The sequence below is a fragment of the Prionailurus viverrinus genome, chromosome A1, assembly GCF_022837055.1.
Source record: "Prionailurus viverrinus isolate Anna chromosome A1, UM_Priviv_1.0, whole genome shotgun sequence".
Lineage (NCBI taxonomy): Eukaryota > Metazoa > Chordata > Mammalia > Carnivora > Felidae > Prionailurus > Prionailurus viverrinus.
Window position 1 is genome coordinate 194,668,124 of NC_062561.1, and position 13,920 is coordinate 194,682,043.

Here is a 13,920-nt window from a genome sequence, read left to right on the forward strand (position 1 = left end):
CACCTTAGATGGGAGGCTGGGGACATACTAGGGACCATCTTGTTTCCATTTTGAAGAAGGAGAAGTGAGACAGACAGAGGCGGTGACTCCCCCGGTGGGCTAACAGCAGGCTGAGACTGCGCTTCCTACTAAGCTCCTTTACCCCCTCCTCCAGTCCTGTGGGCCTGCCCCTTGTGACAACAGCTGCATTCTGCCTCCAGCAAGTACTGTGCTTCCTTATTTTAAGGTCCTCCTAAGCCACTGGAGACACACCAGGACTGTTGTCACCTAGGTGTGCCATTTCTGTTAGTCTGCTTGACACCATTTACCTTCTGCTGGGTACCTTGGGCTTAATTCACCTACTATCTTCCTTGAACATAGCTAGGGCAAAAGTATTCATTTGCCACAGATGGATGGTGTACCTAACTCACATTCAAAACCGCCAGACTCCTCATAGGAGTACGAGCATACATTCCCCATCATTTCAATTCATAATGCTTTTACTTTTCCCTATGTAGAATTCGTACTTCTTTCCAATGAACAGTTGGGTCTTCTGGTCCCGGATGCTGCATGTGCAGAGAAAGTTTAAAAGGAAACAGGAAGTTTTCTCTAGGAAAATGTGGAACATAGGAAGATATTGTCATGGGCAGGCCTTTTTAGTTAACAAGACATAGGGACCATCTCTCTTCTAGTGCAGCCCCCATCCATGGCCTGGATTTTCTAAGGCATGTGAAAGGTGAGAAAAACATAGCAATCACATTTTATACTTGGAACCAAAAATGGAGGAGGAATAGGGAAAATTCCTGTAAAAAGTACATAAATGTAATATTTCAAGTGTGTCTGAATTCATTAAAAACACAGTGGTACATTATACTCCTTGCTATTCTTCCAGGGGTCTCCAACTGGTGGCCTACAAGCTGGATCTTGGCATGTTTTGTTTCATTTGTACAGTGTTCCCAGAGCAGTGACTGTCTAGAACTGAGTGGGAATGGCCTTCTCCAGCTGACTTATGCATGTCCCAGTTCACCACAGTCCACAGATGACCTCCATTCTTGTGTTTCTGAGCTTCCACTCACAATTTATGCAACCTTGCCTAGGTCCTTCCCCTCCTTGTATACCAGAATCTTCACCTATCAAATGGGGATGGGGGTGTTGATGACATTTTACAGGTGTTTTGTTTATTGCTTGCCTCCTCCCACTAAACAGTAAGCTCCTAGGAAGGCAGGGAGTTTTGTCTGCTTTATTCAGTAATATCTCCTATTGCACTTTGAACCAAATCTGTTGCATAATAGGTGCTAAATAAACATTTCATGAGTGAATAAATGGCCCTAACCATCTCTTTCAGCTTAGTGAAACACTCTCTGAGAATTTGCATATTGTGATTTTGGAAGAAAAAAAATTAATCTCCCTTCAGTTAAACTGTTCAAACCTTGGACTTTCAGAGCACGAGAGAGAGAGAGAGAGAGAGAGAGAGAGAGAGAGAGAGAGCATAATTTGACTTCCCTCTTACTGATGGCCACAATTGCTGGCCGAGATGCAGAAAATGATGCTTTTCATTTGTGTATCCAGTGAAGCCTTTATTCTCCTGTCACTGCATTCATTTTAATACTTCCATGTGGCTTTTGGAGTTTCTGAAAGTTCTACTCTTGTGTTTCTCAATGGTCTGTGAAACTGCAGGGCACTGGAGCCTGGCTCTGGGTCTAGCCACCAGGTAGCAGAGGATTAAAGTTGAAAGGGAAGGAGGCACTGAGCTGAAGTTCCCCAGGGATGGGGCCACCCCCAGACAGTCCCTGCACATATCACACCTGCTATATTTGCAGAATCCCCTCACCTGGGTCAATGGAGAGGGACAGGTGATTCTGATGCAGGTGGTCCCAGCAGAAACCCCCAAGCCTAGTCCCAAGGCACAAAGCATCTGTCACACATTTCTTGCATCATAACTGTCTACACGCCCTTGTGATATTCTTCCTTGCAGCAATGAATCTGTGTCCTACAAGAGGCTTTTTTCTAAAGGCGAAATATTCTATAATTTCAGGTGGCTTCCATCAACTTCCCTGCGTTTCTACTCTCAGCATCCCTTCCTTCCTCCTGCAACACTTAAATGACACAAGATGAGCAAGAGAAGGAGATTTGCATGACTGCCTCTGGGAGGGGAGGTGGGAAAACAGGAGGTGCACGGGGTAGATTTCTCATCACTTCTCAGTGTCATGGCATATTGGTTGCTATGGAACTTTTGTATGAATGCAAAGGTCAGACTGTCGTTGGTTATTAGTTTCGGATCTGCTCATTGGTTATCCTGTTCCCATGGTGAATCAGTTGCTTGGCCCGACAAGTAGATTAGCTGGGGTGGAGGTGTGTGTGGTATAAGGTTCCTGGAGATCTCCAAAGTGCCATCACTCTTCCACTTGAGACTTCTCACTGAGACTAATTATCTTCACTAGGTGGAGATAATTATCATACATTCTGATACATTTTAAGATCAGGAATAAAAGAGTTTTGAAAGCCGCAGTCATAATTTCCCATTTTCTTCTATTCTTCTAGGACCTTCTAAACCTCTCTTGTTCTGCTTACTAAGGTCATACGAACCCAGAAAAGTACTGACTCCATGAACAAGCCAATAAGTAAGTGGGGGCTGTGGGAATAAAGAGCTGAAGAGGCTCCTTCTTAGCTCACTTGCAGGCAATAAATAGAACCTTGGGTTGAGACTGCCTGGTAAGCAGCACTGGATTGGGCATCAACAGGCCCAAGGGATTGTCTTGGTCACCTCAGAGGAAATCCCTTTTACCTCTTAGGCCTCAGTTTCTTTGTGCATAACATGAGATGGATAAACCATATCATCCCAATGATCCTGCCCAAAGCTAAAGGTCTTTGGAACTGTGGTTCCATGTTTTCCAAATGCTCCCTACCTCTTGGGTCCACCTTGGACTCTTCCCTTTCCTCACTCTCATATATCCAGTCCATCAGCAAGTGCTGTCAGTTCGAGTTTCAAAGTATCCCACAAATCCATCTCCTTGGCCATCATAATTTCCATCACTGTAATTTCCTCTGGACAGCCATAAGATCCTCCTGCTTGGTTTCTCTGCTTCCACTCTTGACTATTCTCTGCCCAATTCATTTTCCTCATAGCTCCCTGGAGTGGTATTTTAGCATCTAAATCAATCCTTGCCTTGCTTAAAACTCTCCAATGTCTTCTCAATGTATTGAAAGTAAAACTCCAAAACTATACTACAGTCCAGGGTCCTGCATAATCTGGACTCTGCCTACTTCTCTAATGTTATCTCAAACCCCTGTTCTCATTCACTGGGTACTCTTTCCATCTTTGAAAGCATTAAGCTCTTTTCCATCTCAGACCCTTGCACATGGCTAGTACATTTCTCAGTTCTATGCAAGCCTACCTCTTTCTCACCTATCAACTCCTCAGAGAAATTTTCTCAGAACTCCTTAAGTAAGTCCCCTGTAATTCTACTTCCCTTATTATCTATTGCTATAGCAGGGTCATTTTATTCATAGCACATCACAATTTATACATTCACAATTGCCTGTTTAATGTCTGTCTTACAGCACTATTCTTGCCAGATCCTTGAAGCAAACACTCCAGCCCCCATGCTGCTCATTGATATATATTGTCATATCCTCAGCCCACTGCAGCATGCCATGCATGGCCAATAAATGAATGACACTGGTCACAAATAGGGGGAAAAGGGTACAGAAAAGAAGATTGAGGGAACTAAAGATAAATTTTGCTGTTTTGACAGTTTTGTCCCTCCTTTAATATATCTCTTCTCAAAATGTTCCTCTCCATGGGAAAATGAATCTAAAGATCTCTTAAAAATAGGTCGTTGGACACAAGAAGCAGGCCTATGAAGTCAATTCATGGATAGCATTTTAATCTCACCATCGGCCTAATCAAAAAAAATTGTAATGTGTGATCACAGCTAAACTGAATTGTAACTCTGAATATTAAAATGGCCTACACAAAACCAATTTCACATATAAATATGTTAAAGGGAGGTGGGAAAAGTCTTTAAAGAATTTCAAGAGGATTTACTGGCATATGTCATTGAATGTGTTAACTACAGATGATTTATTCATGATATAAGTGCAGAAAAACATTGACTTCAGGTACTGTGGCCAGTGCTGCTGGTTGACCCCCCCAACATCTATCCCCATATGTTCCCCTCTAGTGGCTAGAATACTTAAATTCTTGCTCTACTGGCCTTGCTTGCCACTAGGAAGGAAGGGCCACTGTTCTCACTAATAAGATAGAAGCAGATATCAGCTGCTGGGGTAGGGAGTATTCCATTAAGCTTTTGTTTTTCTGATCCAAAGAGACAGAAATGGCAACACTCCTTCCCTTTCTTGTTGTTTGAACACGGACGCAATATCTTGGTGTAGCCATCTTGTGAATATGAGAAAATGTCAAGACAGTCACAAAACAGCAGATCCTGATTTCACTGAACCATGAACCACTGACTACTTCTGTTTTTCTAATAACGTAAGAAAGATAACTATCTGTTCATATTGCTGTGGTCAGATTATTGTGTTAATTGCAGGCAACCACATTTAGCTACATTTTGTTGGCTTTTGGGTGACAGACATGAACATGAACTTTGAAGAGATTAAAAGAGATAAATCTACTTGTGTATGAATGTACATACATGTAATTCAGATGGCACTTGGTTTTCCAAATTCTAAATTAGTGAGGATTTACGATATTTTCTTTAAGTAAACAGCAAGAGTAACTAATTGAAGCTCGTTTGAAAGGATGTTTGATGCAAACAAGCCCCTTAAAGTTCTTCCCACCACAGCACCCAGAGTGTCTCTGACACAGTACTTTGCATGTCAGAGGCTCATGACACGTATGACTTCATCAGGGAATACATAGACAGCAACAATAAAAGCTTCTGTTGATGTTTACAGCTGCTTGCTTGGTCTCTGGCTCTGATCACTCACTGTCTAAGTGTCCTTGTCTTTTTTGTATGGCCCAAGTGAGATGAAGTACATTCCTTTTCTTTTTAGCGTGTATTTCCAGGATACACTGTAGTGTATACTCTGACTCTCAGGGTTTCTACAGGCCTCTAAGCTCTGGGAATGGCCAGGGTGGGCCTGGTAAGGAAAAGTTCACCTCAAGTAGATATTACTTCTTATTCTGTAATGTTTACTCTTTTGTCTGTAAGACTCTTTAATCCAAAATGACAAATCCTTCCTCCCAGTTCCTGTGAGAAGAAGTCTCAGGAATCCTGGTGTTGCTGGTCTCTGGGATCAACCACTGGCTGTTTCTGCTTTGTCCCTGGACTTCGCAAGAAGGGAGAAGTCCAGTGGCTTTCACATCAGTGTGAGCACCCTTTCTTCCAGTGAAGTTTAGTAGAAGCCCAATATATAAAATCAGTAAAATAATAAAAAATGGCCCTTGTCTTATAGTGCTTCCTGGATATTATATTATGGGTCCTACATATATCAATCTATTTTAAACCTCATAACAATACTTAAGGTGGTAACAGTTCCATTTTACCAGTGAAAAAAACAGGCATAGAGTGGAGGTGTTCTATCAAAGATTGGGAGGAAGGAGGCTGGGATGGGTCCTTCATAGTCTCCTTTTCACCTCAGTGTCAGTTCCTAAGATACTCTAGTGGAACCCTTAGAAGACCTGGAGACAATGTTTGAAAATCCTTTTGCAGCCCGAGGTCACAAACTCAAATACTCTCCCAGGGGCCAGCTGAGTAACAAAGGAATTAAGGTGGTTACCTGGGGGCTGCAGTGCGGTGGAGTGTGCGAGGATCAGCTAAGGGGGTGGCTGCCACTCAGCTTTGCACAACCATTACCAAATTCTGTGCGGATCAAACACAAACATGCCTCCCAGAGGACTTAGCTTTTGTGGGCCACCAACTTGAGACAATCGGAGAATGGGTGGAGACTCTGAAAACGTATCCTGAGGTCAGACCACTTGGGTGCCATTAGAAGTTGAGATGCCCACTGATGAAGGAAAGAAATAATGGAGAAAAACAAGCCCATGGGTCTTTTTGGACATATGCATGTTGTGATGGCCCTATGTTATACTGACTAGCTAAGAGTCATTTCTTCCCACTGTTTATCTACTGGCCTGATTTATTTTTAAGCAAGTCCTTCCCCTACTTGGTTCTGTCTACTCTTCACCATGTGTTTGTCAGTATTGGCCAAGCATCCAGTCTCACACCTCCTCTCCCACGCACCCCACCCCCCAACTGTCTTCTTATTTAAAGAAAAACAAGATTATAATGGTGAACAATGAGACTACCTAAATTATACAGCAGCCAAAATGAGTCCTGAGGGAAGATCCTTAGGAAGATTTTATTCCTTTGCTACTCAGGAATATTGGTTCTCATTGACACTCAAATGCAAAACAGACAGGTGGCTAAGATGCCTCCAGCACTTGCCTATAAGGCCTTAATATTTATGTAACTTGCCCCCAGAAGGTGACAATGTGTGCAAATCTATTTATGACAGCCAAGTTCTAAGTCATGCCTCCCCACATGCTTTAGAAACTTGGTAGTCTACAAGGGACTGCCTAATGGAAAAGGAGTTCATAGACACTGAACAACTGTAAAAGGAAAGGGAAATATAGTCAGTGCTTGTATATCAGATAAACTGGAGGGGATCTGTCACATGAACATTCCAGAATGTAGTTGAAAGAACATCATACACAAAGACAGGAGGTCAATAAATGTGAGGACTGGGCTAGATTGGGAGTTTTCAAGTTTCTTTTATGCCCCTGCCGCCTTTCCATCCTTCCTCCTTTTTTTCTTTCTTGGCTTAGGAATCATTTTTTTTGAAAAAACAATAATATTTACAGTGTAATGTATAAAACAGACAAAGTGGACCTACTGTGGTTCCATGTGGAGGCTGCGGCCTCACTGATTTGGGCACCCTAGCACTCTCAATGCACTATCTGAGGCACCTCTGAGAAATCCCATGTTCGAACCACAAGAAGCAAATTTACATCACCATTAGAACTAGATTATTTCCAAGGTCTGTTCAGAACTAAGAAAAAGAGAACCCTTTTCTCTTAAAAATGAAGAAACCTAGGTCTGCTAGGTCAGGTGACCTACTCAGGGCCATACCTAGCATGCTATAGCCAGTACTAGAACCCACTCATAGTTCAGTGCTCTCCTTCCATCATTTAGAAAGTCGCATAGGATGGTGGTCTGAATCTCAACTCACCTAGCTACAAGCTCTGTAACCTTGGCAAGATATTCAACATTTGTGTGGTTCCTCATTTATGAAAGAAGATATAACAAGAGTCCCACCTTATGCTTCTATGAGGAATCAGTGAGATAATGGATGTATGGGACTCAAACCCTTGCTTAGCATATAGTTAGTTAGCTGTACCATACTCTCCTCCATCCCTTCTCTGTTCCTTGCAGCTACAGAACATCAGACTTGTGATTATCCCTATTAATCTTGATGGAGCACATCAACCAGATAGCAGACAGAGCTGGCTCAGACACAGGATGCATCCAGCCGATGGACAGCATGCACTGGACAGTTGGCTGTAAAGCATAGCTGAAAAGCTGAATACAGTGAAGTCTGGAAATAATTCCTATCTCTTAACTTTCCAATATTTGCTTTGTTTTCCAAGAAAAATAAGCATTGAGCAAAGGGGTTGAGAAGAGCTGACTGACCTGGGAGAAATGTCACATCCTTGTTGCATGAATGCTCCCAGGGAGAACCACAAACTGTTGAATATCCCAAACTCATTGGATTGGTCACTGGTTGTCTGGTCCCGCCCTTCCTCAAACTCTTCACTGTGCCATTCATAGGGGCTGAAGCGGCTGACCAGGAAAAGGACGACACTCACTCCAATGTAGGCAAAGACAATGCACATCCAAATTTCATAAGCCAAAGGATCGAGGAAGGAGAAGACCCCCGGCTTGGACTTCTGCGGCTTTTTTATCATGATGGAGATCCCCAAACTCATAAATGGCTTGGAGAAATCTATCACCTCTTCCCGGACCAAGGTGATAGTTAAAGGAGCCACGGCCACATCGGCTCTCTGCAAAAAAAAAAAAAAAAAAAAAAAGGAAGAAGAAGAAGAAGAAGAAGAAAAAATGCAGTTGAGCTCAGCAGCTCTCTGTTCTCTTGTTTCTTTCTCCACTGAATATTCTTTTGCATTTTAAAGGATGTGCGAGTTGAAAAGAAACTCAGAAGTCTAATTCCTCCTACTGTCTATATTTCTGACAAATGAATGATCAGCTCACTGTCTTATAGGAGAGATTATCCCAGTGTTTGACAGTTCTAACTGTTAGGGCATCTTCCTCACCTTACTAGAAGGGGGATGTTGTGATATCTGTGGTTTCTGCCTTCCCAGCAGCCATGCCTCCTTCCTCCACAAGAAGAACCACTCCTGTCCACTCTCAGTCCTTCTAGTTCAAATCAGCTAATCACCCTGGTTACATAGTGAAGTGCATGACCCAGGTTTGGCCATCGGTATACTTCATTTCCCTGGTCAGAATGATTCATTCAAAAATGGTATAGGACTCAAGTCCGTTTAATGAGCATTAGCCCTGAGAGTCAGAGTGAGAGATTTAGAAACTGATCCAGAATGTCATTTGGGCCATGCTAAATTCAGGGCTTACCCCAGACTCCAAGGAAGATGGGTTAATATATTCTATTTGTTCCCAGGAACATGAGCCAGCCCTTCTGTTTGCCTAAGCCAGTTTGGATTGGGTTTCTTTTACCTGCAGCCAAGATATCCCTAGCTAATAGTGTGGTAAAGGCAAATTTAACTCAATAAACTCTTACTGGGCACTTCTTTATGTTCAAGCCCTAGGCTGGAAGCTGAGGGTAAGCTACAGTCCCTACACTCAGGGTATTACAACTAGTAAGAGAGGTCGGTATACATATCCACCTTTCCCTCCTCTCACCCCTCCCCTCCCCCGCAATTTTTCAGTCTACCAGGTAGGCTGGATGTACTAGCCAAGAGATACACAATGATACAGGAGACAAGAGAGGCATTAATTCTGGCTGAGGAGATCGGGGGCTACATCATAAAAGAGGTGACACATAAATGTGGCATTGAAGAGGGGTAGGATCTTGTTGCTCTGGCACAGTACACATTTCAGAAGGAGGGAATTATGTGAGTGAAGGCCTTAAAGAGAGGAGGAAAAGAAGCATCACAAGTATTTTTCGTGAAGACGCCTAAGAAACATACAAACAATTCAATTTTTAAAATTCAGATCCATGTAGACAAACATAAAAAAGGTTGCAAGAAATGCTCATCTTTGAGCATCTAGCATGTGGAATCACCATCCTTGCTCTTCGGTCTTTCCTCCCTCTCCCTAATGGCAGAAGCACTGGCATCTACACAAATAAAAATCCACTGCTCTGTTGGCTTGAGATCAAGAGATCCTGGAAACCCAAGAAGGTTCCATGGACAGGTGCCACAAAACTCATTTTTGAAATGAGAGACACATCTGTGCAAGTCTGTTCCAGGTGGATGGCTTTCTCTCATGATGCACAACAGTCCAGATGTGAAACTGGTGACAGATGTGTGCAGATGAGTGCCCCACTTAGCTGCTGACTGGTGTTGCATAGAGAAGATTTCGGCTGATTACTGTCATTGGCTGGGGTTTTTGAGAAGGTGCTTCAAGTGGAATAAAAACCCTGGCTTCAGAATGACTTAAGATCTCACCCAGGGAAAGAAACTTTCCATAAAGCAATGTGAATTTGATAGTAATTCTGCTTTTTTTTTCTAATAGTCACTGCATAAATCTTTTATTATTATTATTATTATTATTATTATTATTATTATTTTGCAAATACTTACAAGCAAGTGCAAGGGAGAAGATACCTACTCTTTTGTCTGTACCCTAATATAGATAGAAAAGGAATGGAGGAGAAAAGTAATGGAAATGACTTAGAGGGACTACTACATGTTACCCGAAAGGGAGGTGAATGAGGACCAGCTTTGAAGGTGGTAACAGGAATTGAATGGATTCATTTGATGCCTCCTGATGTGAGTTAATGAAAGGGACTGTGGACTGGAAAAATCACAGAAGCACATCATCATAATGCTTAGTTCATTCAGCAGTTCCAAGATTTGTTTCATAGAACATTATTTCTGGAAGGATGTTAATAAGTGTAACATAAAAACAGTGTGAAAATGAGGAAACATGAATCTAGGAAATATGAACTTAAACAGGTGGGGTGAGACTCCTCAGAACCTTTAGAAGATCACTAGGCACTGAGAATTTCCAAGAGAGGTAAGTAGATGTAATACTTCTAAAATTATCTGGCCGTGGATCCCTGAGCATCAAAAGAGACCCATATGTGTAGGAGATATACACAGTGGGAGATGCTACATTCAATGACCTTACTTTATAGAGAAAAACTCAGGTCCAGAGAGGGAAGGTGATTTGTGCAAAGCTGCAGTGTTTCGGTTTGTCTGACATTGACTGAGAGGTCTTAAGAGGTGATTTCCAGCACCTGAGGTTGTTAGTGGCGCTCTGCAGGATTGGTCAAAGGCAGAGCTTACCTGGGAAAGTTAGACCTGGCTGCTCTGCTGGTGACTTGCTGACCATGTGGCCTTAAGTGAAACTGTTGTCTTTTGGAATATCAAATCCCTCGCTAAAAAAAAAAAAAAAAAAAAAAAAAAAAAAAAAAAAAAAGGAGGCGTAATAATTTTTTGCCCTACCTATTTGATAGGGTGGTTTTGTGAGGATCAAAAGAATTCAAATATGTGAGAATACTGTGAAGTGTAAGCATTCCACAGATGCTCAAAATTATTTACTTAAATTGACATTAGGATAGTAGCTTCCAAAATTAAGCATACGTCAGAATCACCTAGAGGGCTTTTAAAAATGCAGGTGGCAGAGTTTCTGGATCTCGGTGTGATACCTGAGAATTTGCATTTCTTTTTTTTTAAATATTTATTTATTTTGGGGGGGAGACAGAGACAATAGCATGAGCTGGGGAGGGCAGAGAGGGAAACACAGAATCTAAAGCAGGCTCCAACACTCTGAGCTGTCAGCACAGAGCCTGACACGGGACTTGAACCCATGAACCGTGAGATCATGACCTGAGCCAAAGTCAGATGCTTAATTGACTGAGCCACCCAGGTGCCCCGAGAATTTGCATTTCTAATAAGTTCCCCAACGATGTTGATGCTACTGGTCCAGACATCACACTTTGAGAACCACTGACCTAGGCGAGCCCCAAACAAAATATGTGATGTCTAGAAACAATCCTGGGGAGACAGTAAACAGTTTTGATGTTGTAGGTAAAGGCGAAATGTGAAGAAAACCGTTAAGGTTGGAGAGTGACTCTGACCCAGGCACTGTGTAGGTAAACTCCCCACCCCAGCCCGGGGATACGGGGTTCACTTTCCCTGTTTTACAGCGGTTCAATAACTTGCAGGTGCCTGGCGTCAAAGTTCACTCTCGTTCTGCTCCACCAAGACAAAGGACAGGCAGGGAAGCCACCTGTGAATCAAGCACAAAGCCAAATCCATGCAAGAAGCAGAAACTTCATTTGTAGCATGTGGCATCTGAGAATGCAGACACTATTGCTATGCCCATCGCCAGTAAACAGTAGCCTTACAGTCCAGTGCTCAGATGGCTTGGAGTTCAAAAGCCAGGCTGCATGTCACAACTCTGCTTTTACTAGCTGTCCTTTGCCAAATTACATACCCCCCCCCCCCCACTGGGCCTCAGTGTCCTTATCTATGAAATGTGGAAAATAATTGTATCTGTCTTATGGGGTTGTTAGGAGGAGGAAATGAAATAATGTGGGTCAAATATTTAGCATGGCACCGGGCACAAACTACCTGTGGAAATGCTACTACTACAGATTTTGATAAGAACAAGGTGGAACAACATAAGAGACTCTTAAAAACTGAGAACAAACTGAGGGTTGATGGGGGGTGGGTGATGGGTATTGAGGAGGGCATCTGTTGGGATGAGCACTGGGTGTTGTATGGAAACCAATTTGACAATAAATTTCATATAAAAAAAAGAACAAGGTGGAGCAAAAGAAGATGAAAGAGACCTTGATTGGCTTAACTATTTAAAAGGCACAGAAAGAATCAATTTGGGAGCCTCCAAATGAGTTTTGTCTGACCTTCTGGTTGTTTGTGGCTGACAGTTCCTCAAACTCCTCTATTCTTCCCCAGGGGTACAGAAAAAGAAAGCCAGACCAAAACTCAAGGGAGGATGTTGAATTGGGCCCATCATGGAGTCTTGAGAACACAGTTTATAGAGCACAGAGGGACAGGCCTGATGGAGGAGAGGGGATGGATGGGAAAGGGCTGGCCCTGGGGCATCAGAGGTAACTCTGGTTTCTTACTGATGAGCCAGTGACCCACCACTGACTGTTGGCTATTGGGAAGCTTGACCTCAGGATGATCATACCATTGTTCTGCCAGGATCACAGGCCTTTTGCTAAGGGAACTGTGGTCCATGGGGTGAGGTCGAAGATGAATGCTAGTGGAGGTTCCCATGGAAACCAGCTTCCAGATGCAGCATTAAACGTCCAGCTCTCTGTCATCAGTGGAGGTTCCCAGAGTGAGAGAAGTAGAGGGAGGAGAAAGGGTAGAAGTACATTCCACTCCTCAACTCATTAACCATCTTATTAGGTCATCTTGAAAGCCACTTTCCTATGGAAGATTTTCCTTATTTCATCTCTTTTTTGAGTTCCCTTTGTATGGCTCCCATGGCCATCATGAGTCCTATTGCCTAGATATTGGAGAATGGAATTTAACCTAAATGGTTGCTTCATCCTGGCCGGAACTCAACATCAACCTGTGACTTAGTATATGCTTCTGTTCAGAGACCCTGCCTATAATCTTCAGTTTCTGTGAGTAAAGCTGTGGTGGTCCCTTTCCTGCAAGTAGTGGCTGACTTCTTACATTACATTTGTTGTTTCTCTACTCAAGTATCTTCATCATCTCCCAGTACCCACTGAATCAATCCACTCTTCCCCTTGTCACTTCATACTCAACCATAGCCCTGACTGCTCAATCCAAGCCCTCTACACAAATGACCACTGTTTTCTTTTCTTTTCTTTTTTAATTTATTTATTTATAGACAGAGAGAGAGAGAGAGAGAGAGAGAGAGAGAGAACGAACAGGGGAGGGGCAGAGAGGGAGAGAGAGAATCCCAAGTAGGCTCCATGCTGTCAGCACAGATCCTGATGTGGGGCTTGAGTCTACAAACCCTGAGATCATGACCTGAGCTGAAATCAAGAGTCAGAGGCTTAACTGACTGAGCCATCCAGGCACCCCAATGACCAATGTTTCTGCACCCTCCTTACACCTCTTTTATTTCCATCACCATTCTATTGTTTGTACTTTAGAAATTCCTGGGCTGCCTTTCTCTCTATTTGAACATGGGCAATTTTCAGTTTCCATATCTTTCTTGATGGCTAGACAAACTCATGTTAGCCTCTTGCCTGATCCTTGAACCATACTATCTTTTACTACTCTCTCTCATTGTATTTTCTACCCCATAAAATGTTAAGATCCTTGGGGACAGGGATCAGATCTTTTACTTCTCAGTGATTCCTTAAATACTTAAAGCAATTCAGACATTCAGTGGCTTCTCAGAAATGCTTCAACTTATTGAAGATTTTATAGCAATCGTGCATGGTGTTATTTCAAGTGCAGTGAGTGATATAAAGACAGAGAGACCTACTCCTATTACACAGAAAACTATTATACAAGGCAAGGTAAGCCACAACAGAAACAGAAACTAAATCCTGCAGGGGAAGGCAAGAGCACTTAGAAAGGAGAGTTAATACCTGTTATGGGGAGAAAGAAATGACACCTTGGAAAAAGCAATATTTGATATAGATTTTTGGAGAAGGGACAGGAGTTTGGGGGTACTTAATGGAAGGGAGCACTCTAGAGAACAGAGTACTCAGGGGTGGTCTTGCTGAAGTGGATGGTATCGGAAAGGTAATATTGGGGTG

The 13,920-nt window shown here is 42.7% G+C and overlaps 1 protein-coding gene across 4 annotated transcripts in view; it reads right to left on the minus strand.

Annotated features, from left to right (window-relative positions):
• GRIA1 (glutamate ionotropic receptor AMPA type subunit 1) overlaps positions 1-13,920 on the minus strand; it is a 299,786-nt gene that overhangs the window by 77,211 nt on the left and 208,655 nt on the right. For all 4 annotated transcript variants that reach the window (XM_047860502.1, XM_047860492.1, XM_047860474.1 and 1 more), the window contains one exon: positions 7,638-8,008. In XM_047860502.1, coding sequence (XP_047716458.1) covers positions 7,638-8,008 — 371 coding nt within the window. The remainder of the gene's footprint in view (positions 1-7,637; positions 8,009-13,920) is intronic.